General features: G+C 38.6%; 1 protein-coding gene across 2 annotated transcripts in view; it reads right to left on the bottom strand.

The window, feature by feature from the left end:
* LOC150082849 (sodium-coupled neutral amino acid transporter 7-like) overlaps positions 1-26,727 on the bottom strand; it is a 194,468-nt gene that overhangs the window by 10,691 nt on the left and 157,050 nt on the right. For both annotated transcript variants that reach the window (XM_090376871.1, XM_090376870.1), the window contains exons 7-8: positions 14,492-14,754; positions 8,720-8,919 (exon numbers count right to left, since the gene is read on the bottom strand). In XM_090376871.1, the coding sequence (XP_090232997.1) occupies positions 8,720-8,919; positions 14,492-14,754 (463 nt within the window). The remainder of the gene's footprint in view (positions 1-8,719; positions 8,920-14,491; positions 14,755-26,727) is intronic.

Genomic DNA, 26,727 nt, shown 5'->3' with positions numbered 1-26,727 from the left:
CGATCAAAGTTAGTGATGTGGAGAGCCACCTCATGCTCTGAAAGATGATCTTTTAACCTCCTGGCAGTCTCACCAACATAACACTCCCCACAATCCAGACATGTAATATGGTAAATGGAACCGCTCCGTAAAAGAGGAGGAATAGGTGTTTTCACTCTGGAAATAATGGAATACAATTCCCTAGTAGGAAATTGCATTCAGGCATCTTACCATATAAGGTAAGATGCCTGAATACAAGATGTCTCAATGTATATGGTAAGAGTGTAAAATTCTCTGGTAGGAAATTGCATTCCATTATTTCCAGAGTGAAAACACCTATTCATCCTCTTTTATGGAGCGGTTCCATTTACCGTATTACGTGTCCGGATTGCGGGATGTGTTATGTTGGTGAGACTGCCAGGAGGTTAATAGATCATGTAGTGACTCTCCGTATACTGCTAACTTTGAACGCTCTGCTGTTGCTGAATATTATTGGGTCAAGCAGCATAAACTTGATCCCCAACAAGACATTGTTACCATTGACTATTCACGTGATTACGCAAGTGCTCATGGCTTGAGGCATTCCACACAGTCAGCTGTACTAGTACTATGAATCATAATATGGGAGTACATACGCACCCCATTATGGAGTCTGTCATATTACAGTGCAATGAGTGCTAGCGTTCCTTACACACATAATACTGTGCTACAGGCACTGGAGTTGTGATTTGCAATCATGTCAGTCATCTTCTATTATTTTTCCCTATGCGTATATATACTCAGTACATCGTACACAGAGCAGCTGATGAAGGGACACCTCACCCCGAAAGCTTCTATTTTATTGCTTTTTAATTATATATATATATATATATATATATATATATTTTTAATGCTTGTATTTTAACACTTATTTTATATCTGTTTTAGTATTTTATTTATGTATATATCTTAGTATTTTTTCTTAGTTTTAGTATTTTATTTATGTGTATTTTAATAAAGTTTAACTTTTAGCATTAGTAGAGGCATTTGATGCAAGAAAGCAAGCTTATGCAGCATCAGCCAAAAAAAAAAAAAAAAAAAACCCACTTCCACTTCACCCCTCTGTTCGTTCAAAATACCTGTCCAGCTGAGCCTTAAACCTCTTTAGGCTATCAACCTCCACAACAAGGGATGGAAGTCTGTTCCACCAACCAACCACCCGCTGGCTAAAGGCAAATTTCCGCACGTCTATCCTACATCTGTCTTTCCTCAATTTGAATTTATGCCCTCTCAGGTGATTATTCTGAGCTAGAGGAAGAATCCCATCAGCATTGAGCATGCTCAAACCATTCAAGGCTTTATACACCTCTATCAGATCACCTCGCTAGTCTCCAGACACTGTAATTTGCAAAACTTAAGCCTTTCTTCTTAAGAGCACCCCTTTGTTCCATTCACTAATCTTGTTGCCCTTCTCTGTACTTGTTCCAGCAGCTCTACATACTTCTTGAAATGAGGCCCCCAGACCTGTATACAGTACTCTAGGTGTGGCCTGACCATTGCCTTATACAAGGGAATAATCACCTCCTTATCTCTGCTGGAAAAATTCCTGTATATCATTGACAATACTCCATGAGCTACTCTTGCAGCCCGTCTGCACTGCTCAGAGAACTTCGTATCTGCCTGCACAACCACCCCCAAGTCCCTTTCATTCTCTACCACTGTCAGTGTAGGATCACAGAGTTGATACGTTGCTCTGGGGTTGCTGTTTCCCATGTGTAGTACTTTACATTTGTCAATGTTAAACTTCATTTGCCACCTCTCAGCCCATCTGCTCAACCTTTCCAGATCCTGTTGCAGCAGCATAGTGTCAGTAGTGTCCTTGACAACCCTGCCAACCTTTGTATCGTCTGCAAACTTGGACATTAAGCTTGATATACCATCATCAATATCATTTATAAATACAGAAAACAATAATGGACCCAACACTGAGCCCTGAGGGACTCCACTAATAACATTAGTCCACGATGAGCAGTGTCCATTGATTACCACTCTCTGTCTTCTCCCCCTCAACCACCCCTTTATCCATAGCAGCAATTTGCCTCCAATGTCACACTGCTCCAATTTGTGTAGCAGTCTTCCATGTGCAACAGTATCAAAAGCCTTTCTAAGATCCAAGTATATAATATCAAAGTTATTCCCTGCATCCAGTTCTTTTGTGACTGCATCATAGTATCCAATCAAATTGGTCAGGCAAGACTTCCCCTTAACAAAACCATGCTGTGTCCGAGCTATAACTGAGGTCTTGTCTAAATGATCCTGCAGTGCTTCTTTAACCAGTGCCTCCATTAATTTTCCCGGAACAGAAGTTAAGCTCACAGGTCTATAATTACTTGTGTCAGCCTTTGATCCTCCTTTGTGAATTGGGGTCACATTTTCACATTTCCAGTCTATGGGTACCTCCCCTGAGTCCAAGGAAGCTCTCATAATTATGGCTAAGGGTTTGCTTACTTCCTTTGCTGCCTCCTTTAATATAACTGAATAGATCCCATCCACCCCAGGTGCCTTTCTTGTGTTTATCGTCAACAGTTTCTCCTCCACCTTACTCTCAGTTATTTCAAGATTCTGGAACTTACTGCTAGAGTTGAATACACCTCTGGCATTCCTCTCGCTGAATAACTCCTCATGTGTGAATGTCGATGCAAAATATTCATTTAGTTTGTTAGCAACCTGAGCAGGATCATCAACAGTTGACCCATCAATATCAAGTGGACCAATCTGATTCATCCCCTTCCTTCTAGAGTTTACATAAGTAAAGAACTCTTTGCTGTTTTTCTTTGCATTCCTTGCCAAGGATTTCTCGTAATCTGCCTTCGCCTGCCTAACCTCCTTTGTAACTTTGTTGCATATCAACTTGTATCTATCATAGGCTTCTGTGTCATGTGTTAATTTGTAAGTATCCCAAGCATTTTTCTTCTCTGCCATATGCCTCATTAGTTCATCTGACATCCATTTTGGCCTAAAATTCTAAACTTAAACCAGTTTATCAGTCATTATAGAAAAGATATCAGGCAACCTCTGTATAACACGATACTTCCACAAAATGGTTTCACTCTAACACAATTGATAAATTGTGGCAATCCTTGCACAACGTGGTACTTATATAACATGGTTATATAAGTACCTAACACAGGAGAATTTCGGTAAACCTTGCATAATGGTATTTTTGAGCTTTTGTGCTGGGGAAACACTGCTATTATGTTGGATGTAATTTTTCAACATTTCAAAAAGAGCTTCCACTCTTTTTGAATCTCCTTTGACTCGCTAGTCAAAAAAAATTGAGAAATCCCTGCATTTTATTTTGTTTGGAAATCCTCGCGTTACGTTCTGTGCTATTGAACTTGTGCTTGTTGAACTTGTGGAAAAATATAGATTTCAAAGTTTTATTACTATTGAATAGCACACCATGCCATCCAAAAGAATTAAGTCATCCAAACGTTGAAGTTATTTTCCTACCATCAGAGTTGTAGTAGGGTTAATACAACTTCTTTCATTCAGTTATTAGATCAAGGCGTTATATCCAACTTTAGAACTCATTACTTCAGAAAATTGTTACAATGGATTTTGGAAAAAAAAAATTGATTCAAAATCTATTGAAGTAATCGAAACATGGAAACATTTCTCAATTTTTTTTTTTTTTTTTTTTATGTGAACCCCAAACACGAGAGGTATTAGAACCTATAGTACTTAGTACCGTGCTGGGGTTGGAGGTTGAGAAGACGAAAGAAGATATTTGTTGACATTGGACTTGAACTTCTATAGATTGCAATTTTCAGGAAATATGTATGAAGGAAGGTTGTTCCAGAAATCGGCAGTTGAATGAATAAACGAGGAAGATGAAAAGTTGGTTCTGTGAGTTTGGAGTTGGACAGTAAATGGATGTTGGCTGGTGGCGGCATGTGTTCGGACTGTTTTGAAAGAGTGAGCGGGAATTAGAGAAGCCAATTCAGAAGAACAGTCCCCTTGGAAGTATCTGTAGAAGAGACATAAGCCAGAAACAGTACGTCTATGAGACAGCGAGTGGAGAGACTCTGTTAGAGATAAATCATTAATTAACCTAACTGCCCTCTTCTGAATGGAATCAAGAAGCCTGAGAGAGGTTTTGGAGGCACCACCCACATGTGGGAACAATATTCCATGGAAGGCAGATTTGCGATTTATACAGAGTGAGTAGCTGTTTGGAAGAAATGTAACGCTGAGAGCGAAAGAGAAAACCAAGTTTTTTAGATGCCGAGGAAGCAATATTTGTAATGTGCTTGTGCCAGGAGAGATTAGAAGTCAGGGTAATCCCTAAAAGAGATATATCATTTTGCCTAGAAATCAGAGTGTCACTAAAGATAAGAATAGGAGCAGAAGAATCCTTTTTGCGAGATATAAGACAAGACTTGAGTTTTAGAAGGGTTGAAATCAACTAAGTTGTCATTGCGCCACTGGAGAATTACCTGAAGATTGCCATTTAAGGAATTGGTAGCAGATTTTTGAGAAGTTGAAGCTTTTTGAGCAGGACAAGGATTCTCAAAATGGAAAGTGGAATGCAATGTGCTATCATCGGCAAAACTATAGATAGGATTTCCAGTCAATGGAAGAAGGTGATTAATATACAAGGGGGAAAGAACTGAACCTTGGGGTACACCAGTATTAGTGGAGAAGTTAGAAGACAGAGAGCCATCTACCATCACCCTCAGTGAGCGATCAGAGAGAAAACTGGATAACCAATTACTAAAAACAGTTGGCAAACCATAAGATGGAAGCTTGTTTAGAAGACCTTTAGGCCAAACACGATCAAAAGCCTTTGAGATGTCAAGAGCAACTACTTGTGTTTCACTGAATCTTTCAATTGAATTAGTCCCTAAATGGGTAACATAAGCCAGAATATCACCAGTGAATCGACACTGACGGAATCCATACTGGCGATCGTTGATCAGACGGAAGGTTTCTAGGTAGATTAAGAGTTGGTGGTTAATTGATTTCTCCATTACTTTAGAAAGAGTAGAAGTAATTGCAATGGGACGATAATTGGATGGGAGAGATTTGTCACCCTTTGTAGGAACTGGCTGGATATGAGCAAATTTGCAAGCAGAAGGAAAACCACCTTTGGAATAAGAAAGTGAAAAAAGGCGGCAAAAAATAGGAGTAAGTTCAGGAGCACAGGTTTTGAGAACAAGTGGAGAAATACCATCAGGACCTGGAGCTTTCTTAGCATCAAGATTCATCAAAATCCTTCTGATATCCTTTTGATGGAAGAGCACAGGAAGCATTGAATGGAGCGTGTTGGGAATGGTGGGTGGTGTTTTACCAAGATCATTAATACATGAGCTGGAAGAAAAATGGGATGCTAGCAGGTCAGCTTTATCCTTGGCTGAAGTGACAACAGAACCATCGGGTTTGGACAGAGGTAGGAGCAGAGATGGGCAAAAGCTGCAGCCAATAGCTTTAGCAAGCGACCAGAATGCTTGGCTACCATTAGGGCAAGAAGCAAGTTTTCTACTCTTAGCCTGTTCAAACTCTAGTTTGGACTGATTAATAACTGCTTTACAATTGTTGCGAGCTTTAGTGTAGGCAGAAAATGAAACTGAAGAATTAGAAACAAGCCTATTACAATACGCAACATTCTTCTCTTGAACAGCCTTAGCACATTTATTGGAAAACCAAGGCTTAGATAAAGGACAACATTTTAAAGTGGAGTGTGGGATAAAGGATTCCATTCCTGCAAGAATAATTTCACTGACACGATCTGAGCAAACGTTGACATCAGAAGTTTTGAAACAGTAATCCGACCAAGGAAAAGAAGACTCGCAGGTCATCCCATTTTGCATTCTTGTAATGCCAAACAGCACGAGGTTGGGAATAGCCATGAGATAACGGTTCCATTGGAGAAGAGACAGTCACCAAGTTGTGATCTGAAGTGCCTAAAGGACCTCTCACTTCGACTGTGTACTTAGAAGGGTTTTTTGTGAGAAAAGATCAAGCGTATTGGCTCTATGATTAGGATTGTCCGGTATTCTTGTAGGTAAATGAACAATCTGTGCTAGGTCATTAGTAATTGCAAAAGCCTGAGCATCTCGACCTGCTGGGTCGGTGTGACTAGAAAACGGAAGCCAGCTGGAGTTGTGAACATTAAAATCACCAAAGAAAATTACCTCACTGTTAGGAAAGTTGGACTGGAGAAAGTAAAGTTGCAAAGAGAGGAAGTCAAAGAGCTCCAAGTGATTAGTGGAGTTGGGAGAATGGTAGAGGCAACAGATGAATTTGACACAATGAGGTAGAGAGATTTTAAGCCAGAGAAGATCAAAGAGAGGAGATTCCAAATTGCCAAGTCTCTGACAGGGAATATCAGAACGGACATATGCACAAGTACCACCTTTGAGGCGAAAGGAATCATACAGCGAATAATTTGGGCATCTGAGATGAGCAGTAGTTGAATCAACCGATAACGTAGATTCTGTCAGAAAAAGTACATAGGGTTTGGTAGACTGCAAGTGGAAATAGACATCGTTGAGATTAGAATTGAGACCACGTATATTTGTGAAATGAATTAGGAAGTGCTTGGGAGGTTTAGATCTTTTCGCAGATAAACTTGCTCTATTAGTTCGACATTTCATGGTACATTCAATAGTAAGAAAAAGTGGGTGGGACATGCCATATGAAGCAATGAAATTCTTGGACATGGCGCACACGTGGCAAGGACACACCCAGATCCCTGACACAATGTGGCCTCGGCAACGCTCTCTGCACACCCACCACTAGGACTCCCTCCAGTCACTATCTGGCAGAGCAGAGGCAGCAAGATTATACACTAGCTGATCTGGAAGCCTCCCAGAGAGTTACCAATAGGTTCGATCCGGTGTACCAACCAGCAGCCGGCCTGTGAACACCCCTTCAGAGCTGCACCCCCGAAATGTAAGGAATACTAGACCTCACCACGACGCTCATCACAACCTCAAAAGTCATCAATCACACTGCATGATGGAAGAGATAGGGAACGGTTGACCGGAACTTAGCTCTAGAGACTAAACATGGGTTCCACCACTTCAAGCCTCCAATAAGCAAAGTGGTGGTATTTCACCGGTTGATGAGAGTCATCTACCACCTGTATCAGAATCATAGCTTTATCGCTGAAAGAAGTAAAACCGTTAATGTTAAATCCATGTGAAAAAATGTATGGCCAGAGTCAGTTCATTCAGGAAATATGGTTGAATAGCAGAAAACGGAATTGGTGCGATAGTAGAACTAGCTACATCGGTAGGAGTCGAAAGTTTTGATGATATGACTACTGAAGTCCTCGTGGGTAGAACAGTTGATAGAACTGCCCTCTTCCCCACACCAGGTGGAAAAGATCTGCGTTTGAACCCCGTTGATGATGATGGGAGGAATTTTTATGGGTCTTTTTCACAACGTGGCTGAGTTAGGCAGGCGAGGGTAGCATGGTTTTTTTCTCCTGGAATCTCGGCTTTTTCGTCCAATAAAACAGAAAATCGACCTCAGGACTCATGCAGTTTATAGACAATATACACAGAGCAACATGGCCTTAGTTGCCTATGCTCCTAAAAAAATTAAAAAAAGATATGATTACTGAAGATATTCAAGAATTAGATATAAAAAGAGGCTGGCAAAGGGGATTTGGTGGAAATGGCATCAGAGGTAAAACCAAATCAATTCAGAGGATGATAGCGCGGATGAAAATTCTAAACTTCCAAATTTTACACTAAAAAGCATACGGGAAGGTATAAAGTTAGCCGAGCAATTAAATTCTTATTTTTTTTAATGCTGATTTCTTGAATGAAAGGAGCCCAAAGTTCAAAAGGGAGCTTTAAAAATGCTTAGTGCCATACGATGAAATTCACAAAGATTTATCAAGCAAACAAATCCAGATTACTGATTTTTTAAAGAGATTAGAAGATACACAAAATCTAGAATGATGTATTTTTATTAGCTTTTGGAATGTAATCCCCTTTTTGTACTTTTTCTTAGTCCCGTATAACACTGTTTCACACAACACAGCATTTTACAGGAACCTAACTACCCTGTTATATGAGGGTTACCTGTACTTCTAGAAATAAGAGTCTGTCAGCAGCATGGTCTAATGATGGTTATCGGTAAGATGCTTGAAACATCACCTTAAATGTATAGTGGTTTGGGCATTAAGCTTAATAAATTATATTATTAATTTCACATGGTATAAGAGTGGTTATTAAATATAATAATTAATCTTCATGGAAAAACAACCACGTAATGTCTTTCCCTAGCTATAGTAGTTAATAAGGCAAAATTTTAATTTAGAAATCATAAAATCTAAATGGGGGAATACTTAGTACAATTTTAACATACATCAAATTTAAATTTCAGCCCAAATATGATAAAAAATGTCCATCTTTTTAACAAAAAAGGTCCAGGTGAACTTTTTTTTTTGTCATTACATATCATATAACATCCATACCGTACTCATGACTGGCTTAGCAATGTATTTGCCCTTCAAACAGTTATAATGTGAATATGAGGTAGCATTAACTCATATAGCCCATACCTCAACAACTTGAATCTGTTCTTAAAGCCAAAGAAGATATAGGAGCTGTAGTGTGAACATTAAAAGTGTATTTAGTCTAGTACAATTAAATTTTCAAAACTATTTTCTGTATAGGCAAATAAATAATCTAAAGTTCCTGAAGGACATGAATATTTCCTCTTCGAATAAAAGGATACTTACCAGGAAATACAAAAATATTAATAGATGCTACACAGCCCAATAGTTCTATTATTACTCCAATGCTTGGCGTGAAGATAGCAATGATTAAGGAACTGAAAAACCATGTAGTTGCTATTATCACTCTCCTTCGCTTTTGGCCATTCACAAAATCAATGGTTGTCATTCCCGTGAGCTCTGCATATAGTCCATCCACAGCACCCCTGTGAATGTAATAATTCATTTAATTTTTGTTTTAATATAATTCATTTAATTTAAGTTTTGTGAGCCTGATTGCTAATCAGGCTCACAAAAATCTCTCATATTTCTGAGAATGTTCTAAAGAACACTAAAATAATAGACCCATCCACTAAAATAATTATACATTTCAATTAAATATCATCTATTTCTCTAAAATATCCTAATTTTGTATGTATCTATAGGAGCTTATTAATTCAAGAAAAATAATTAATGGACAGTGCTTTTCATGGATTAATGTTTTTAGCGGAATCCCCAGGGTTCATTGCCAAGCCCATTGTTTTATATTATTTATTAATGTTATTGATGAAGGCATATCAGGCTCTAAGAGTGCAGATGATACAAATGTTGGCAGTTTGGTTAATGACAGTAATCAAATTATGTTACCACAACAAAATCTAGAAAAATTAGGCAGATAGTTGAGAAATGGCAATTGAAATTTAACATTGAAAAATGAAAGGTACTTTATATGGGTATCAGTAATTGCAAATTAATGTACCATTATGTGGTACCACATTCAGTGTAGTAGAAAATGAAAAAGATCTGGGAGTAATTGTTTACAGTCAGATGTGAAATTCTGAGCAGTGCAGACAGGCTGGCAGGGCAGCTCATGGAGTTTTGTCAATGATATACAAGAATTTTTCTAGCAGGGATAAGGAGGAAATGCAGCCTAAACCATTGTGCAAAGCAATGGTTTAGGCTGCATCTTGAGCACTGCATTCAGATCTGGAGGCCTCATTTTAGTCAGGATGTAGATTGCTGGAACAGATGCAGAGAAAGGCAACAAGGGTAAGGGAAACAAAAAGGTGCACTTAACAAGAAAGGTTTCAGTCCTGCAAATTGCAGCATTTAGAGACTAGCTAGGCACCAATGAGGTGATCTGATTGAGGTGTTTAAGGCTTTGAATGGATTGAGATTGAGCACAGTGCTGATGGCATTCTTCCTCCTTGCTTAGACTATACATGTGAAGGAGTATACATTCAAATTGAGGAAGGCTGGTTGCAGGATAGACGTGTGGAGGTTTGGCTTCAGCCAGCAGGTAGTTGATTGTTGGAACAAACTTCCATCTGATGTGAATGTTAGCAGTTTGAATAAATTTGAGGAAGAACTAGACAAATTATTAGAGTGGATGGACAGGTGATGGAGAAGGGATTTTTTTTTTGATTGATGTTGTATAAGCTTGTTTGCTTCCTTTCTTGCATCATTTGCCACTACTAATACTAGTATATCTGAATTTTCTTCAAAGTAAAAATATTCCTTACATTATCTAAACTTTCTGTCTGCTATTCACTCACTGTCTCGTGATGGAGGTAGTGGTTGAATAGCCTGTTCAACCTACCAGTACCTCAACGACCTGAAGGAAACTGAAGGAATAATAATCAAGCAGTGGCTCAGGCATTGCAATGATTGCATCATTTCAATTTATAGATTTGCCATCTACACCAGTCCTTGATTTCACAATCAGAATTAAATGATCTTATTAGACACCTAAATTTATTAGAAGTTTGGGCCAAGCCCTAGGTTCCACTTACATGGTAGAACCATTTAGAAAAGGTAACAAGATAACTTTGTTTTGTAAATGAGAAGCGACTTAATATTTTGCAATGTCAGCTGCTGAAAGGCTTGCTAAGCATATGGGCCTAAAATTTCAGGGCTGTTGCTTTTTCGAAAGCACCATGGCATTGTTAATAAAAGAATGTGGTGAATCTTTGGGTGCAGATGAAGAAGAAGTTGAGGCTTTCAGAAAATATCTTAATGACCTCATTAAAAATGAGGGCCTCATTTTATTATAGCTTTATAATGGGCTTTTTTATCATGCTGTTCCTGAAAATACCCAGGCTTACAAGCATGAAACAAGCACCCCTGGTCATAAGCTAAATAAGGAGCGAATTTCAGTTTTATTTTGTGCAAGTGCTGATGGCTTGGATCGGCATAAGCCTATGGTAGTTGGTAAGGCAAAAAAAACTCATGCTTTAAAGGATTTAATGAACCAGTTACAGGTGATATATTCCCACTCAAAAAATGCCTGGTTTAAATGGATATTTTCAGTGACTGGTTCTTTAATCATTTTATTCCTGATGTGCTGAAAATTCCTTCTCATGAAATAAAGGCTGTTTTACTGCTAGATAATGCACCCTAATGCTGAGAGGATAATTAGCAGGGATAGGAGAATTAAATGTGTTTTTCTGCCTCCTAATGCTACTTCACTGATACAGCCGATGGATCAGGGTGTAATCATTACATGTAAGAGGTTGTATAAAAAGTTTTTGGAAGAGGTGATGGTTGTTTTGAAAGAAACAGAAGATGCAGAAGAAGATACAAGAGGCACCAAGACACTGCAAAATTTACTGCAAAATTTACACGCATGCAACATCTGATCTGCTATCTTCGACTTAGCAGCTGTGTGGAAAGACATGAAGATTACTACCTTGGTCAATGCTTGGAAGAAGTTGTTGTATGACGTAGAACCTAAAATGGACTTTGAGGGAGCTGAGGCATCTAATTTTTGGGACACTCTTCTGGGAGCCGGCAACAAAAATGAAACTGAAAATGATGTGGAACAGTGGCTCGAAAATGATGGAGGTGATCTGCACTGTCAAATTTTTTCTGAGGTAGAGATTGTGGAAAATGTTCTTCATGGAGAACAAGAGGACGATGGTGATGACAAAGATGAAGAATCAATTGCACCTCATCCTAAATTGTCTGTTATAAGACAACATATGGATGACATCATACATTATATTGAATCATCATCAGACCCTGATGTGCTTCCTTATTATAAACATTTTAGAGAATTTCAATCTACAGTAATAAGGAAGCAGCACCAAGGTGTAAGGCAACTGAAGCTTGATGATTTCTTCAAGACCACCTCATCAACTAGACCTGTTTCACCAGAACCCTCTACCAGCAAGGAATTAACACCTCTCCCTCCATATGACAGTTGTTTCTGACTCTGAAAATTGTGATTCTTTCAATTAAGTTAATACTATACTAATAATGAATATTATTTATCTTTTTTAACGTTTTTTTGACTGTTTTTATTCAATGGAGTTTAAGAATTTTAAAGTATTTTTTCCCTCTGTAAAATCGATTTAAATGAAAAAAACTAATGTTCAAACAACTGTGTGAGCTTTAAGAAAAAATAAAATAATAAAATAAAAGTAGTGGAAACACTCCATTAGTTACATTGTATAGTTTTCGACGTGTTTAATTAAAATAAAGTTTGGTTCCTGTCGTAAATTTATTTTTATATTTTTAACAGATGTTTTAGTGGCGGGTATAAATTACTCAATGTACATTATAATAATATTTTATTCATACTTATACATTATAATAATATTTTAATATATCCTGTACATTGTAAGTTCGTTATTAATATGTTTTTAAAATACATTCGATTTAACAGAAGGGGTGTCGGCAACAGCAGACACCCCTTCCCCCCCAATTAGTCTGTTAAATCGAGTGCCTACTGTGTATATATATATATATATATATATATATGTGTGTGTGTGTGTGTGTGTGTGTGTGTGTGTGTGTGTATGCATATATACAGAGTCTAGTCACAATATTATGACAACCCCCCCCCCCAATGCAGACATCACACATGCCTAATGAATCATACGGCGCATGTGTCAAGTTCACACATCGCAAGCATATAAGGCTTGATGTTCAGCATCCATGAACACAGTAATGGAATCTGTTGTGGGGAAAGCACGCGACCTATCAGACCTGGAAAAGGCATGATGTCAGCTATCAAGCCAGGGGTGCCACCAGCATTTCCAAAACCGGACTTTGTGAAATGCTCAATTGCTGCAGTGGTGAAAGTGTATCAAGACTGGATGAATGGGACAGTTTTGACGATCTGACGTGCCAATTGTGGAGCCCCATGCCCCATTAATCCCAAAGGTGAACATTGGCTGAAACGGTTGGTCAGGACCGATCAGCATGCTACTGTTGCTCAACTGGCCATCCAAATTAACTGTGGGCCACCAGAAATGTCTCCAACATGACAGTCCAGAGAACCCTGTTGCACATTGGGCTCCAGAGCAGACGCTTGGTGACTGCACCCATGCTGATGGCCATTCATCGCAAACAACGCCATCAGTTTGCACAGCAATACCGACACTGGACCCTGCCCAAGTGGCAACGATGGCCTTCTCCGATGAGCCACGGTTTCTGCTCCACCGAGTGGATGGATGGTGGTGTATTAGGCGTTAAACCTCCGAGAACAGACACCTGGACACGATTGGCAGAAGGCAGGCTGGTGGGGGGGGTGGCGTTATGGTCTGGGGAATGTTTTCATGGCATGGCTTGGGTTTGCTGATACCTCTGGAGGGCACCCTGAATGCAAATGGTTACCTATCGATCGTCACTGATCAGGTACACCCATACATGTTGAACATGTTTCCTGGGGGCAATGATATCTATCAGCAAGACAGTGTATCATGCCATGTTGCCAGAATTGTCCGTGACTGGTTTGAGGAGCACGACGAAGACTTCAAGCTACTCCCTTGGCCACCGAATTCTGCGGATCTTAACCCAATTGAAACTCTATGGGTTCTTGATCGACACATCAGATGGATGGATCCTCCACCAAGGAACCTACAGGAACTCAGGGATGCACTGCAGTCTGCATGGTCACAGATACCCGCAGCAACCTTTTATGGACTTACTGAGTCCCTCCCACGGTGGCTGGCTGCGGTGTATGCTGCAAAAGGTGCATATTCTGGATACTAGGTAGGTGGTCATAATAATGTGACTGGACTGTGTATATATATATATGTGTGTGTATATATACACACTTACACACATAGAATCAGATCTAACAAGCAGAAATTTGAGTAGGAGTGCCACAAAATAAAATAAATTACTTAAGTGGTGCCATTATCAAAAAGTTTGAAAACCACTGATGTAGACAATAAAGACATTATCCAGCCCAATTATCCAGGAACAACGAGTTTAATATGGGTTAAGATGGCTGGTGTGGAGGTCACATAAGAACCAGGGCCATTTGCAAAATTTATTGTTTCTATAAATATTTATTATGTCAGCAGCAAGACCCTAAATTTATTATCCTTTATGGTTTTTAAACATATCCCAACTTATAAACAGTAGATTTTCCTAATACATCTATCTATTCAGAATGCTACATAAAAGTAATTATAAAAAATTAATTTATGTGAAGAATGAAGAATGCAATGAAGAATTTATGAAGAATGCAATATGTACGTTACTAACCTGTTAGGTGTACAGATATTTTGCAGACCATAAAAGGATGCTATCATATAATCTCATTTATTATAGAACTGCTATATAGCCAAAAAAGTAACTAAAATTATATAACTTTAGTTATTTTTGTTGCAACTTCACTCTGATGGACCAACCTCTGAGAACCATCAGAGCAAGGTCAAAATATATAGTTTTAGAATAAAAACTGCCCTTTAAGCAGCAAAGTATCTATTTATTTATTGTTATATCATGTGTAATGTAACCAGACCCTTTAACCAAATATTCATGAGTTTTTAAATCATTACTTACCTTCCACAAAGTGCCAAAGAAGGGTATGTGACAATCATTTTAATTATTAGTGCAGCTACACCTACAAGAACCACTGGATCCCTGGCATCATACATTATCATGATGTCTGATACAACATTTTCTCCAAATGTCAAGTAACCAAAAGTACCAATTGTACAGTACATAACCATAAGACATCCCATAGCTAGGCATGTGGATTTTGTAAAATTCATCAGTGTGCGGTTCTTCAAACATGAATATACAGGCACTACTACCTCATGACACTAAAATACAAAATAAAACAAAATCCTGTGTTGTAATTTAATATTCTGCCCATAATTTTAATCTAATATTTTAAGTTTAAAGATTTTAAAATTTTAAATAGCAGAATTTTAGAAATAAAATTCTACCAGTAATTTTATTTCTGTTCCTATACAGAAAATAGAAGAGTTTTAACTACTTTGTCATTGATTTCTGTGATTGCTTTGTAGTAGTCTGTTTTATGCAGCAATGCTTAGCTCTCAGTATTCTTATCCATAAAAGAAAAATTGGTAACTCTTGAAGGGAGAAGGAAAGGGGAAGAGAGAGAGCTGAGAATATTTCAGTTGTTTCAGACATCCAAAAAATATTGCATAGAAAAACTCTTCTTTAGATTTGCAGATTTATTTCCATTTTCTATGGATGGTAAAGGAACTGCTAATAAACCAGAACCTGACTTATCTCAAAGAGATACCATCGTTTAGGTCTTTTTTGACAGTTGCTCTTTGAATACACCAAACTTTAGATAATAAATTAATTTATGAGATTGATATTTAACTTCCAGGACTGAGAGCCATTTATAGAAACCATATGCTAGAATGAAAAAAGCTTTTAATATTTTTAAAAGTAAATATCATGACCAACTACATACTTGCAAATTGCTCATGGAGTGTTGGAAGTGTTTTTAAATGCATTTGAATTGATAACCATGAATTCCCTTGCTACATTTCTTTTTAATATCCTCTAGACCAGTTTCCCAACCTGTAGTCTACTAACTGTGATGTAAAATACTGGTATACCTATAACAACCTAATGTATACTACATATGCTAAGTGTGATTGCATATTGTATTTAAAAATAGTTATTAATATATTTTTATATAAAGATAATATATATATATATATATATTTTTTTTTTTTTTTTTGGCTTCTACTTTAAATATAAAAGTGGTCCTGTGTTTGAAAAGGTTGGGAAACACTGTTCTAGACATCAAATCATCATCTTTTTACCATGTTTAAAAGATGATGATTTGATATTGTTTCTACAGGGAGATGGGATACACTTAAATAGAAAGGGTGCAAGAATATTTGCTGATGCTGTCGAAGCAGTGTTAGGTGGGTCGGAAAACTGCTAGCTTGGGGGGGGGGGGGAGATTCACAGAGCAATAGATTAATAGTAGCCACAGGCAGAGGTGAAAGTGATTCTCGCACAGCTTCTATTGGAATGAGTAACAGCCTGGAAAGCGAGATGCTGGGGATTTCAAGGACTGCTGGGAGTCATCATGGAACAAGTAAATAAATGGGCTGTGTTAGGGTAACTAAGAGTAAGAATAGGTGCATGTATACTTCCACGTACACCAATGCTAGTAGTATAATAAATAAATTTGATGAATTTGAGGTGGTGGCCAAGACAACAAAGGCAGATATTGTTGGGATATCAGAGACGTGATGTCACACAGATATAAGGAATGCAGAATTGGAATTTGGAAAGTACAATGTGTATAGAAAGGGAGAAGGAATCATGCTGTTAGTTAAGAAACACATAAAATTAAAGGAAGTGCATCCAGTCAACATGGGTGGACAGTGCAGCGTTCAGTTAGTTTGGTGTGACATGAGCACCGGGAAAGCAGAATTGAGAGTAGGAGTGTGTTATAAGCCTAATGACTCTGATGAGTACAATGAACAGATGTACAGAGAAATAGAATGGGCCAGTAAATCAGATTGTCTTATGATGAGGGATTTTACTTCCCAAATATAAACTGGAACTTGTGGATTGGTCACTCACACACTAGCAACACTTTTGTGGATTTATTGGATGATTGTTTTGTATAGCAGCATGTTTGAGAGGCAACCAGCCTATCAAACAGTGATTATTCATGCATTAAGAATCTACAGTGATTATTCATGCATTAAGAATCTGCAGATAAAGGAACCACTAGGTGGCAGTGATCACAGTGTACTGATGTGGGATTTACTCAAGGATGTAACTACCATCAGGGGTAAAGGGAAGGGTTTTTGCTTTTGTAAAGGTGACTATGGTGGTCTCAGACAGTTTTTAAATTCTGTGCAGTAGGACCAACTGATGATGTTACCAACAGCAAATTCTAAATGGGAAGCATTCAAGGAATTAATCTTGGAAGCTACTAGACTTTTCTTGCCAACTAAGAAATACTGTTCAAGGTTTGGGCCTAAATGGATGTCAGATGAACTAATGGAGACTTGTAGCAGAGAAGAAAAATGCATAAGATGCATATAAATTGTCAGGTGATATAGAAGCCTATGGTAGATATAAGATAGTCTGTAATCAAGTCACAAATGAGGTTAGGCAAGCAAAGGCAGATTACGAGAAATCTTTAGCAAAGGATGCAAAGAAAAACAGTAAAGACTTCTTTACTTATATAAACTCTAGAAGGAAGGAGATGAATCAGATTGGTCCACTTGCCATCAATGGTTTTGATTGTTGATTCTGCTCAGGTAGCTGACAAACTGAATGAATATTTTGCATCTATATTCACATGTGAGGAATTCTATAGGGAAGTGAAAGCAGAAGCTTATCAAACTCTAACAGGACGTTAAATGATTTTGTAATAACTGAAATCAATGTGGAGGAGAAATTGTTGAAGTTAAACATAAGGAAGGCACCTGGGTGGAGAGAATCTTTCCAGTTATATTAAAGGAGGCAGCAAAGGAAGTAATCTGGTCATTAGCCATGACTATGAAGGCATCCTTGGACTCGAGGGAAGTCCCATGGACTGGAGATGTGCAAATGTATCCCCAATTCACAAAGGGGAATCAAAATGTGAAAAGAGTAATTACAGAACTGTCAGTTAACCTCTGTTCAGAAAAAATAATGGAGTCACTGGTTAAAGAACTGCAGAATTATCTAGACAAGACTGCAATTATAGTTCAGACACAGCATGGGTTTGTTAAGGAGAAGTCTTGTCTGACCAATCTGATTGGATACTATGATGTGGTCACAAAGCAACTAGATGCAAAAAATAATTTTGATATCATATACTTGAATTTTGGGAAAGCTTTTGATACTGTTGCAAATGGAAGACTACTGTACAATTTGGAGAAGTATGGCATTAAGGGGAATTTGCTGTTATGGATAAAGGGATGGTCGAGTGGGAGAAGATAAGAGAGTGGTAATCAATGGACACTGCCCTTCATGGATTAATGGTATTAGCGGAGTCCCTTGTGGGGTCTGTGTTGGGCTTGTTGTTTTCTATATTTATCAATGATATTGATGAATTATATCAGGTTAATGCTAAGTTTGCAGATGATATGAAGGTGGGTAGGGTTATTAATGACAGTAATGACAGTACGCTACTGTAACATGATCTAGAAAAGATGAGCTGAGAGATGGCAACTGAAGTTTAACTTTGACAAATACAAAGTACTGCATATGGGTAAGAGTAACTCCAGAGTAACATACCAACTGTGTGCTACTACACTCAGGGTAGTGGAGAATGAAAAAGGCCTGGGGATAATTGTGCAGTCATATGAAGTTTTATGAGCAATGCAGACAGGCTGAAAGAATATCTCATGGGGTCTTCCTATGCATCACTGACATATCTCATGTCAGTGATGCATAGGAATTTTGTTAGCAGGGATAAGAAGGTGATTATCCTTTTGTATAAAGCAGTTGTGAGGCCACGCATTGAGTACTGCATACATGTCTGGAGTCCTCATTTTAGGGAAGATTTAGAACTGCTGGAATGAGTACAGAGAAGTGCAAAGAGAATGGTGAGGGGAATAAAGGGTTGTCTCACCAAGAAAGGCTTAATTTCTACAAATTGCAGTGTCTGGAGACTAGGCACTTGTGAGGTGATCTGATTGAGGTGTATAAGGCCTTGAATGGTTTGAACAAGCTCAATGCTGATGGGGCTCCCCATCTTGCTCAAATTCTGCACCTGAGGAGACAAATTCAACTTGAGGAAAGACAGTTGTAGAATAGATGTGTGGAAATTTGCCTTATACTTTGGCTATCTTCTAGGTGACCATAATAAGTGGACACCACAATGTTTGTACTGCTTCTTCAAACAGATTACATGATTGGTTGAACGAAAGAAAAACATCAGTGTCATTTGTCATACTCATGAAATGCAGGAAGCCGAAAAAAACCATGATATTGATTTTTACTTTTGTAATGCGAATATAACTGTTAACTAAAGAAATTCTCTGTGAAAAATAAGCACAGGATTGTTTATCCTAACCTTGATTCAGAGTATACCATCTCACCCCAGTTGGAAGTATCTATAATACTCTGTGGGATTTGTTCTACGAGAGCAAACCAAATGAAAACAGACCTACTTCACTCAGAATTAAAGAGCTTGTTCAGAATTTGAATATTGATTGAAGTGATATCTTTCAGGACACAACTGCTCCTGTTCCACCTCGGACATACGTTTCTGCATCTTACGATGTACATTTTCTTCAGTGGGGGAAAAATGTCATACCACCTTGTAATATCAGGCAGTTGCACTCATCTCAAGCTACTCTGAACTCCCGTGCCTGTAAAATCTATACTGACAGATCGAAAACTGCAAGTACAGTAGGTGCTCTGCTGTTTTTCCTTCATTTACAGCTACATCCTCACTACCATTAGCCTGCAGCATCTTCACTGCTGAATTATATGCTATCAAATTAGCACTTGGTAAAATTATTGAGTTATCCATCTCACCTGCCATAATTTACACAGATTCCCTCAGTGCTGTGTCTGCCATAAGAAAGAACTTCTCATCTTCCCATCCAGTCTTGAAATACATTCATTCCCAGTTAATCTCCTGCAATGTGTCCAATCAGTCAATCAGTTTTTGCTGGATACCTGGTCATTCTGGCATTCCAGGAAATAAAAGTGCTTACTTTGCCGCTAAACATCCTCAACCCTCTCTCTCACAACACCCTCAAGTTCCTTACAGCGACTATAAGCCTATCATTCACAAAGCATGCTATGACAACTGGTCACAGATCTGGAAAAGTAACACCAACAATAAACTTTACCAGATAAAACAAGATCCAAAGCTGTGGCTCTCTAGCTTCCGACCAAACAGAAGAGAGGAAGTGGTATTGGCATGACTCAGAATTGGACACACTCATTGTACACATCTCTTCCTGCTATTGGGAGAAAATGCACCTCAGTGTTCATCCTGTCAGATGCAATTTACGGTCTGTCATTTTCTGGTTGATTGTCCCTTACATTCAACCATCCGCTCTAACACTTTCAAATCTCTCTCCATATTGAACATCTCTCATGATTTAATCACACTTCATAGGAAATGAAGCAAATGTAGAACTTTTGATGTTCCTAAAATATATTGACCTGTACATGAGCATATAATTTATCATCTATAAATATATGTTGCCTGTAAATAAACAGGAACAGACACAATTTGGCCTCGGTAGCCTTTGTGTCGTTAAGCTCTATACCAACAACAACAACAACAAATGACCTGTTTTTTGACATATATTTACTTATTCTGCACATAACTTTTTTACGATCTGTAATTTAAGTTTTTAAATTTTTCATATTGTAGCATTTAAATTTTTTTTTGTTTCAATAAGTGAAAGTAACATCAAGTTACTTCAAAACTGAGAAAATTGGGATCAGTTGTACTATGGAAACAATTCCTTCTTATATTGTGTCTTGATTGCACAAGTAGGAGTAGCCTCAGCCTTATGTTATAGAAGCACTTCATCATGAGTTGAAGGTATTGCTACACACTTAAAAAGCACTGTTGCAAAGGAGAAGTGCATTGCTATTTATTTAAAATGTGTGCCATTACCCATACCTAGGGTTTAAGCTCTTTTTATTTTCAAGCCTCATCAGTGGGGAAGAAAGCATAAATGAATGACCTGACAGCCAACATGATAAGAAATATAATTAAAGTGCATAGTGCAGTACGATGGCAATTCATGATGAAGTACCTCTACAAAATGACACGGCACCTCCTTATCCAGGTGGGCAGGAGCGGAGGTGTGTAGCACATACTTCTTGATTAGACCGGGGTTCGACCCGTGACCACCAAATACGGAGGATGTGAAAAGGTCAGGGAATGACCACCACATATCCCCGGAGCAATATGGCCTTAGTTGCTAATGCTCCTAAAAAACCAAATAACAAATAACAAAGAATCTGCAGATAAATGAACCACTAGGTGGCAGTGATCACAGTGTGTTTCAGTGGGATTTACTCAAGGAGGTAACTACCATCAGAGGTAAAGGGAAGGGTTTTTGTTTTCGTAAAGGCGACTATGATGGTCTGAGACAGTATTTAAATTCTGTACAGTGGGACCAACTGATGATGTTACCAACAGCAAAGGAACTAATCTTGGAAGCTACCAGGCTTTACATACCAACTAAGAAATATTGTTCAAGATTTAGGCCTAAATGGTTGTCAGATGAACTAATGAGACATGTGGCAGAGAAGAAAAATGCATGGAATACATACAAATTAATGGGCGACATGGAAGCCTATGATAGATATAAGTTGGTCTGTAACCAAGTCACAAAGAAGATTAGGCAGGCAAAGGCAGACTACGAAAAATCTTTGGCAAAGGATGCAAAGAAAAACAGAAAAGAGTTCTTTACCTATTTAAACTCAAGAAGGAAAGGGATGAATCAGATTGGTCCACTGGATATTGATGGTTCAACAGTTGAGGATCCTGCTCAGGTGGCTAACAATCTAAATGAGTATTTTGCATCTACATTCACGCATGAGGAGTTATTCAGGAAGGAGAATGACGTAGGTAAAGTAGACATTGGCAGTGAGCTAGATGATTTTGTAATAACTGAGAGGAAAGTGGAGGAGAGATTGTTGAGGATAAACATAAAAAAGGCACCTGGGGTGGATGGAATCTATCCAGTTATATTAAAGGAGGCAGCAAAGGAAGTAAGCAAACCCCTAGCCATAATTATGAGAGCTTCTTTGGACTCAGGGGAGGTACCCATAGACCGGAGATGTGCAAATGTAACCCCAATTCACAAAGGAGGATCAAAGGCTGACACAAGTAATTATAGACCTGTTAGTTTAACTTCTGTTCCAGGAAAATTAATGGAGGCACTGGTTAAAGAAGCACTGCAGGATCATCTAGACAAGAAGTCAGTTATAGCTCAGATGCAGCATGGTTTTGTTAAGGGCAGGTCTTGCCTGACCAATTTGATTGGATACTATGATGTAGTCACAAAAGAACTGGATGCAGGGAATAACTTTGATATTATATATTTGGATCTTAGAAAGGCTTTTGATACTGTTGCACATGGAAGACTGCTGCACAAATTGGAGCAGTGCGGCATTGGAGGCAAATTGCTGCTATGGATAAGGGGATGGTTGAGTGGCAGAAGACAGAGAGTGGTAATCAATGGACACTGCTCAATGTGGACTAATGTTATTAGTGGAGTTCCTCAGGGTTCAGTGTTGGGTCCGTTGTTGTTTTCGGTGTTTATGAATGATATTGATGATGGTATATCAAGTTTAATGTCCAAGTTTGCAGATGATACAAAGGTTGGCAGGGTTGTTAAGGACACTACTGACGCTATGCTGCTGCAACAGGATCTGGAAAAGTTGAACAGATGGGCTGAGAGGTGGCAAATGAAGTTTAACATTGACAAATGTAAAGTACTACATATGGGAAACAGTAACTCCAGAGCAACGTATCAACTCTGCGGTACTACACTGACAGTGGTGGAGAATGAAAAGGACCTGGGGGTAATTGTGCAGGCAGATATGAAGTTCTCTGAGCAGTGCAGATGGGCTGCAAGAGTAGCTCATGGTGTCTTGTCAATGATATACAGGAATTTTTCTAGCAGGGATAAGGAGGTGATTATTCCCTTGTATAAGGCAATGGTTAGGCCACATCTTGAGTACTGTATACAGGTCTGGAAGCCTCATTTCAAGAAGGATGTAGAGCTGCTGGAACGGGTATACAGAGAAGGGCAACAAGATTAGTGAATGGAACAAAGGGTTGCTCTTACGAAGAAAGGCTTAAGTTTTGCAAATTACAGAGTCTGGAGACTAGGCACCGGCGAGGTGATCTGATAGAGGTGTATAAGGCTTTGAATGGTTTGAGCATGCTCAATGCTAATGGGATTCTTCCTCTTGCTCATAATAATCACCTCAGAGGGCATAAATTCAAATTGAGGAAGGACGGATGTCGGATAGATGTGCGGAAATTTGCCTTTGGCCAGCGGGTGGTTGGTTGGTTGGTGGAACCGACTTCCATCATTTGTTGTTGAAGTTGATAGCCTAAACAAATTTAAGGCTCAACTGGACAGGTATTTCGAACGAACGGAGGGGTGAAATGGGAGTGGTGTGTTTTTTTTTTTTTTTTGGCTGATGCTGAATAAGCTTGCTTTCTTGCATCATATGCCTCTACTAATGGTAATACTAATGCTAACAACAAGAAAATGACACTCGTGTACTTAGTAGTAAATCCAGTTTGCCCAGTGCTACATTGAAACAGAAAATATGCCCTAAATTCATTTGCTATAAACCTTGATAAAAGTAAACAGATTCACTCTTCCATAATATATTTCATGAATTTGATTTTGTTCATCCCAGTTTTCACTTCTTTAAACTATTTTCAATTATTTTCATTTATTTATTTTTTTTGAAAACCACAGACACAAGAGGCATTAGAACCCAATAGTGCTTAGTACCATGCATGGGCTGAAGATTGAGAAGATGAAAGAAGATACTTGTTGATATTAGACATGAACTTCAGTAGACTGTAATTTTCAGGAAATATGTGTGAAGGTAGGTTGTTCCAGAAAACGGAAGTTGAATGAATAAATGAGGAAGGATAACAGTTGGTTCTCTGAGTTTGAAGTTGGACAGTAAAAGGATGTTGACTGATTGCAGTACCTGTCTGGAAGTGAGAGCAGGAATTATAGAAACCAATTTGGATGAAAAGTGCCCATGGAAGCATCTATAGAAAAGTCATATAGCAGAAACAGAATGTCTATGAGATAGAGTGGAGAGACTGTTAATTAGAGATGAGTCACTAATTAATCTAACTGGCCTCTTTTGAATGGAATTTAGAAGCCTGAGAAAGGTTTGGGGGGCACCACCCCAAATAATTTAAGAATAATTTCACTCACACGATCTGAGCAAACGTTGACATCAGAAGATTTAAAACAGTAATCCAACCAAGGAAAAGAAGAGAAGACATCTCGCAGATCATTCCATTTTGCATTCTTGTAATGCCAAACAGCATGAAGTTGAAAATGGCAAGAGATAAAGGTTCCATTGGAGAAGAGACCATCACTAAGTTGTGATCTGAGGTTCCTAGAGGACTTCTCATCTTGATCATCTACTTAGAAGGGTGGTTTATGAGAAAAAGATCAAGCATGGTTAAAGATTTTCTGGTATCCTGGTAGGTAAATGAACAGTCTGTGCGAAGTAATTAATAACTGCAAAAGCCTCAGCATCTCAATCAGCTGAGTTCATGTGACAAGAAAACAGAAAACATTAAAATCACCAAGGAAATTACCTAATTGCTAATAAAGTTGGCCTGGAGAAAGTAAAGTTTCAAAGAGAGGAATTCAAAAGGTTCCAAGTGATTAGTGGAGTTGGGAGAACAATAGAGGCAACATATGAATTTGACAGAATGTGGTAAAGAGATTTTAAGCCAAAGAAGATTGAAAAGTGGAGATTCCAAATGATTAAGTCTGTGACCGGGAATATCGGAATAGATAAATGTGGGAATACCTCTTTGATATGAAAGGAATCATACAGCGAATAATTCGAACAACTGAGAGGATCAGTGGTTGAATCAACCGATAACTGGGATTCTGTCAGAAAAAGTACATGGGGTTTCGCAGACTTGAAATGGAAATGGACATCATTGAGATTAGAACTGAGACCAGTATATCTGTGAAATGAATGAGGAAGAGTTTAGGAGGTTTATATCTTTTCGCAGATAAGTTTGTTCTATTAGTTTGAAATCCTATGGTGTATTCGGTAGTAAGAAAATGTGGGGAGCACATGCTGTAAGAAATAGTGAATTTTTGGATATGGCATACACATGGCAAGAATATACCCATTTCCTTGACATAATGTGGCCTTGACAATGCTACCCCTGCATAAACACTACTCGAGCTCTCTTCAGTCACTATCTGGCAGAGTAGAGGCAGTAAGATTATATACTAGTTGATCATCCGGAAGCCTCCTAGAGAGTTACCAATAGGTTCAGTCCAGTGGACTATATCTAGCGGTCGGCCTGCAAACACCATTTTAGAGCTGTACCCTCAAAATGTAAGAAAGATTGGATCTCGCCGTGATGTCCATCATAACCTCAAAAGAATCAATCACACTGCATGATAGAAGAAATGGGGAGGGGGGGTTGCCAGAGCTTTGCTGTGGAGACTAAACATGGGTTCCACCACTTCAAGTCTCCAATAAGCAAAGTGGTGGTATCGTACTGGTTGATGAGAGTCACCTACCACCTAGTAACACAGGCAGCATTCCTGCATGTTGTGTGGGGCCACACCTCAACCTCTGCTTACGTTGCTTTGCATCTTGGTGGTCACCTTTAGTATGCTAGGTGCCGTATTTCAGGACTTACACATGGGAGTTATATACCCAGGGTTAATAACAGTCGTACCATCGTGAAGGTGCAGGCAGATGATATAGCTTACACAGACTGACTGGACTTTGCTGAAATTAGGTCCACTTGACTTGAGTGTCACCTGAATATCAATTTCAACAGCATTGTAGACTCCCAGGTAGCAAGCTGAGCTTGGCATACCCAAGAGAATGTCTGCAACAGCCTCAAGGACCAATGCTATACATCTCCCTTTACTGAAACTGCTTGAACATCTATTTAGTAATCACTATTTATCAGTTGTTGAAAGGAATGCATTTGTTCCTTTTACTGTATTATATAGTGTTCCATGAGGTTCTCCTTTGTCAGTGTAATTTAGCATTAGCATTAGTAGAGGCATATGATGCAAGAAAGCAAGCTTATACAGCCATCAATTAAAAAAAAAAAAAAACTTCCTATTTCACCCATCCATTCGCTCTAAAAGTTTGTCCAGTTCTTCCTTGAATTTATTCAAGCTATCAACTGCCACAATGACAGATGGAAATTTGTTCCAGCAATCAACCACCAGCTGGCTAAAGGCAAATCTCCACACATCTATTCTACAACTGTCTTCCCTCAATTTGAATTTATGCCCTCTCAGGTGCGTAATCTGAGCGAGAGGAAGAATCCCATTAGCATTGCACTTGCTGAAACCATTCAAGAAATCATTCAATACTCCTCGTACACCCCAATCAGATCACCTCACAGGTGTCTAGTCTCCAGATGCTGCAATTTGCAGAACTTAAGCCTTTCTTGGTAAGAGCAACCCTTTGTTCCCCTCAACAATCTGGTTGCCCTTCTCTGTACTTATTCCAGCAGCTCTACATCCTCCCTAAAATGAGACATGTATGCAGTACTCAAGGTGTAGCCTAATCATTGCCTTATACAAAAGGATAATCACTTCCTTATTCCTGCTACCAAATTTCCTGTATATTATTGACTAGATCCCTTGAGCTGCTCTGGTATCCTGTCTGCACTGCTCACAAAACTTCACATCTGACTGCACAATTACCCCCAGGTCTTTTTCATTCTCCACTACCCTGAGTGTAGTACCGCACAGTTGATATGTTACTCTGAGGTTACTGCTACCCATATGCAGTACTTTGCATTTGTCAATGTTAAACTGCATTTGCCAACTCTCAGCCCATCAACCAACTGAACTTTTCTAGATCCTATTGCAGTAGTAATAGTATCATTAACAACCCTGCCAACCTTCATATCATCTGCAAACTTGGACATTAAACTCACATGCTGATCTCCTTCCAACTAATTGCCAAAATGTCCAAATCAAAGCTAGATACAGATATACTAAACTATTTGGACTTGTTGCCTGTAATAACAGATCCATTGCTACCAATATGGATAAATTTGTACCAGATGCCAACAATACCTACATCAATATCATTGATAAATA

This window comes from Mastigoproctus giganteus, chromosome 7, assembly GCF_048544385.1.
Source record: "Mastigoproctus giganteus isolate SK-2022 chromosome 7, ASM4854438v1, whole genome shotgun sequence".
Taxonomy (NCBI): domain Eukaryota; kingdom Metazoa; phylum Arthropoda; class Arachnida; order Uropygi; family Thelyphonidae; genus Mastigoproctus; species Mastigoproctus giganteus.
This window is presented reverse-complemented; position numbering and strand designations above follow the sequence as displayed.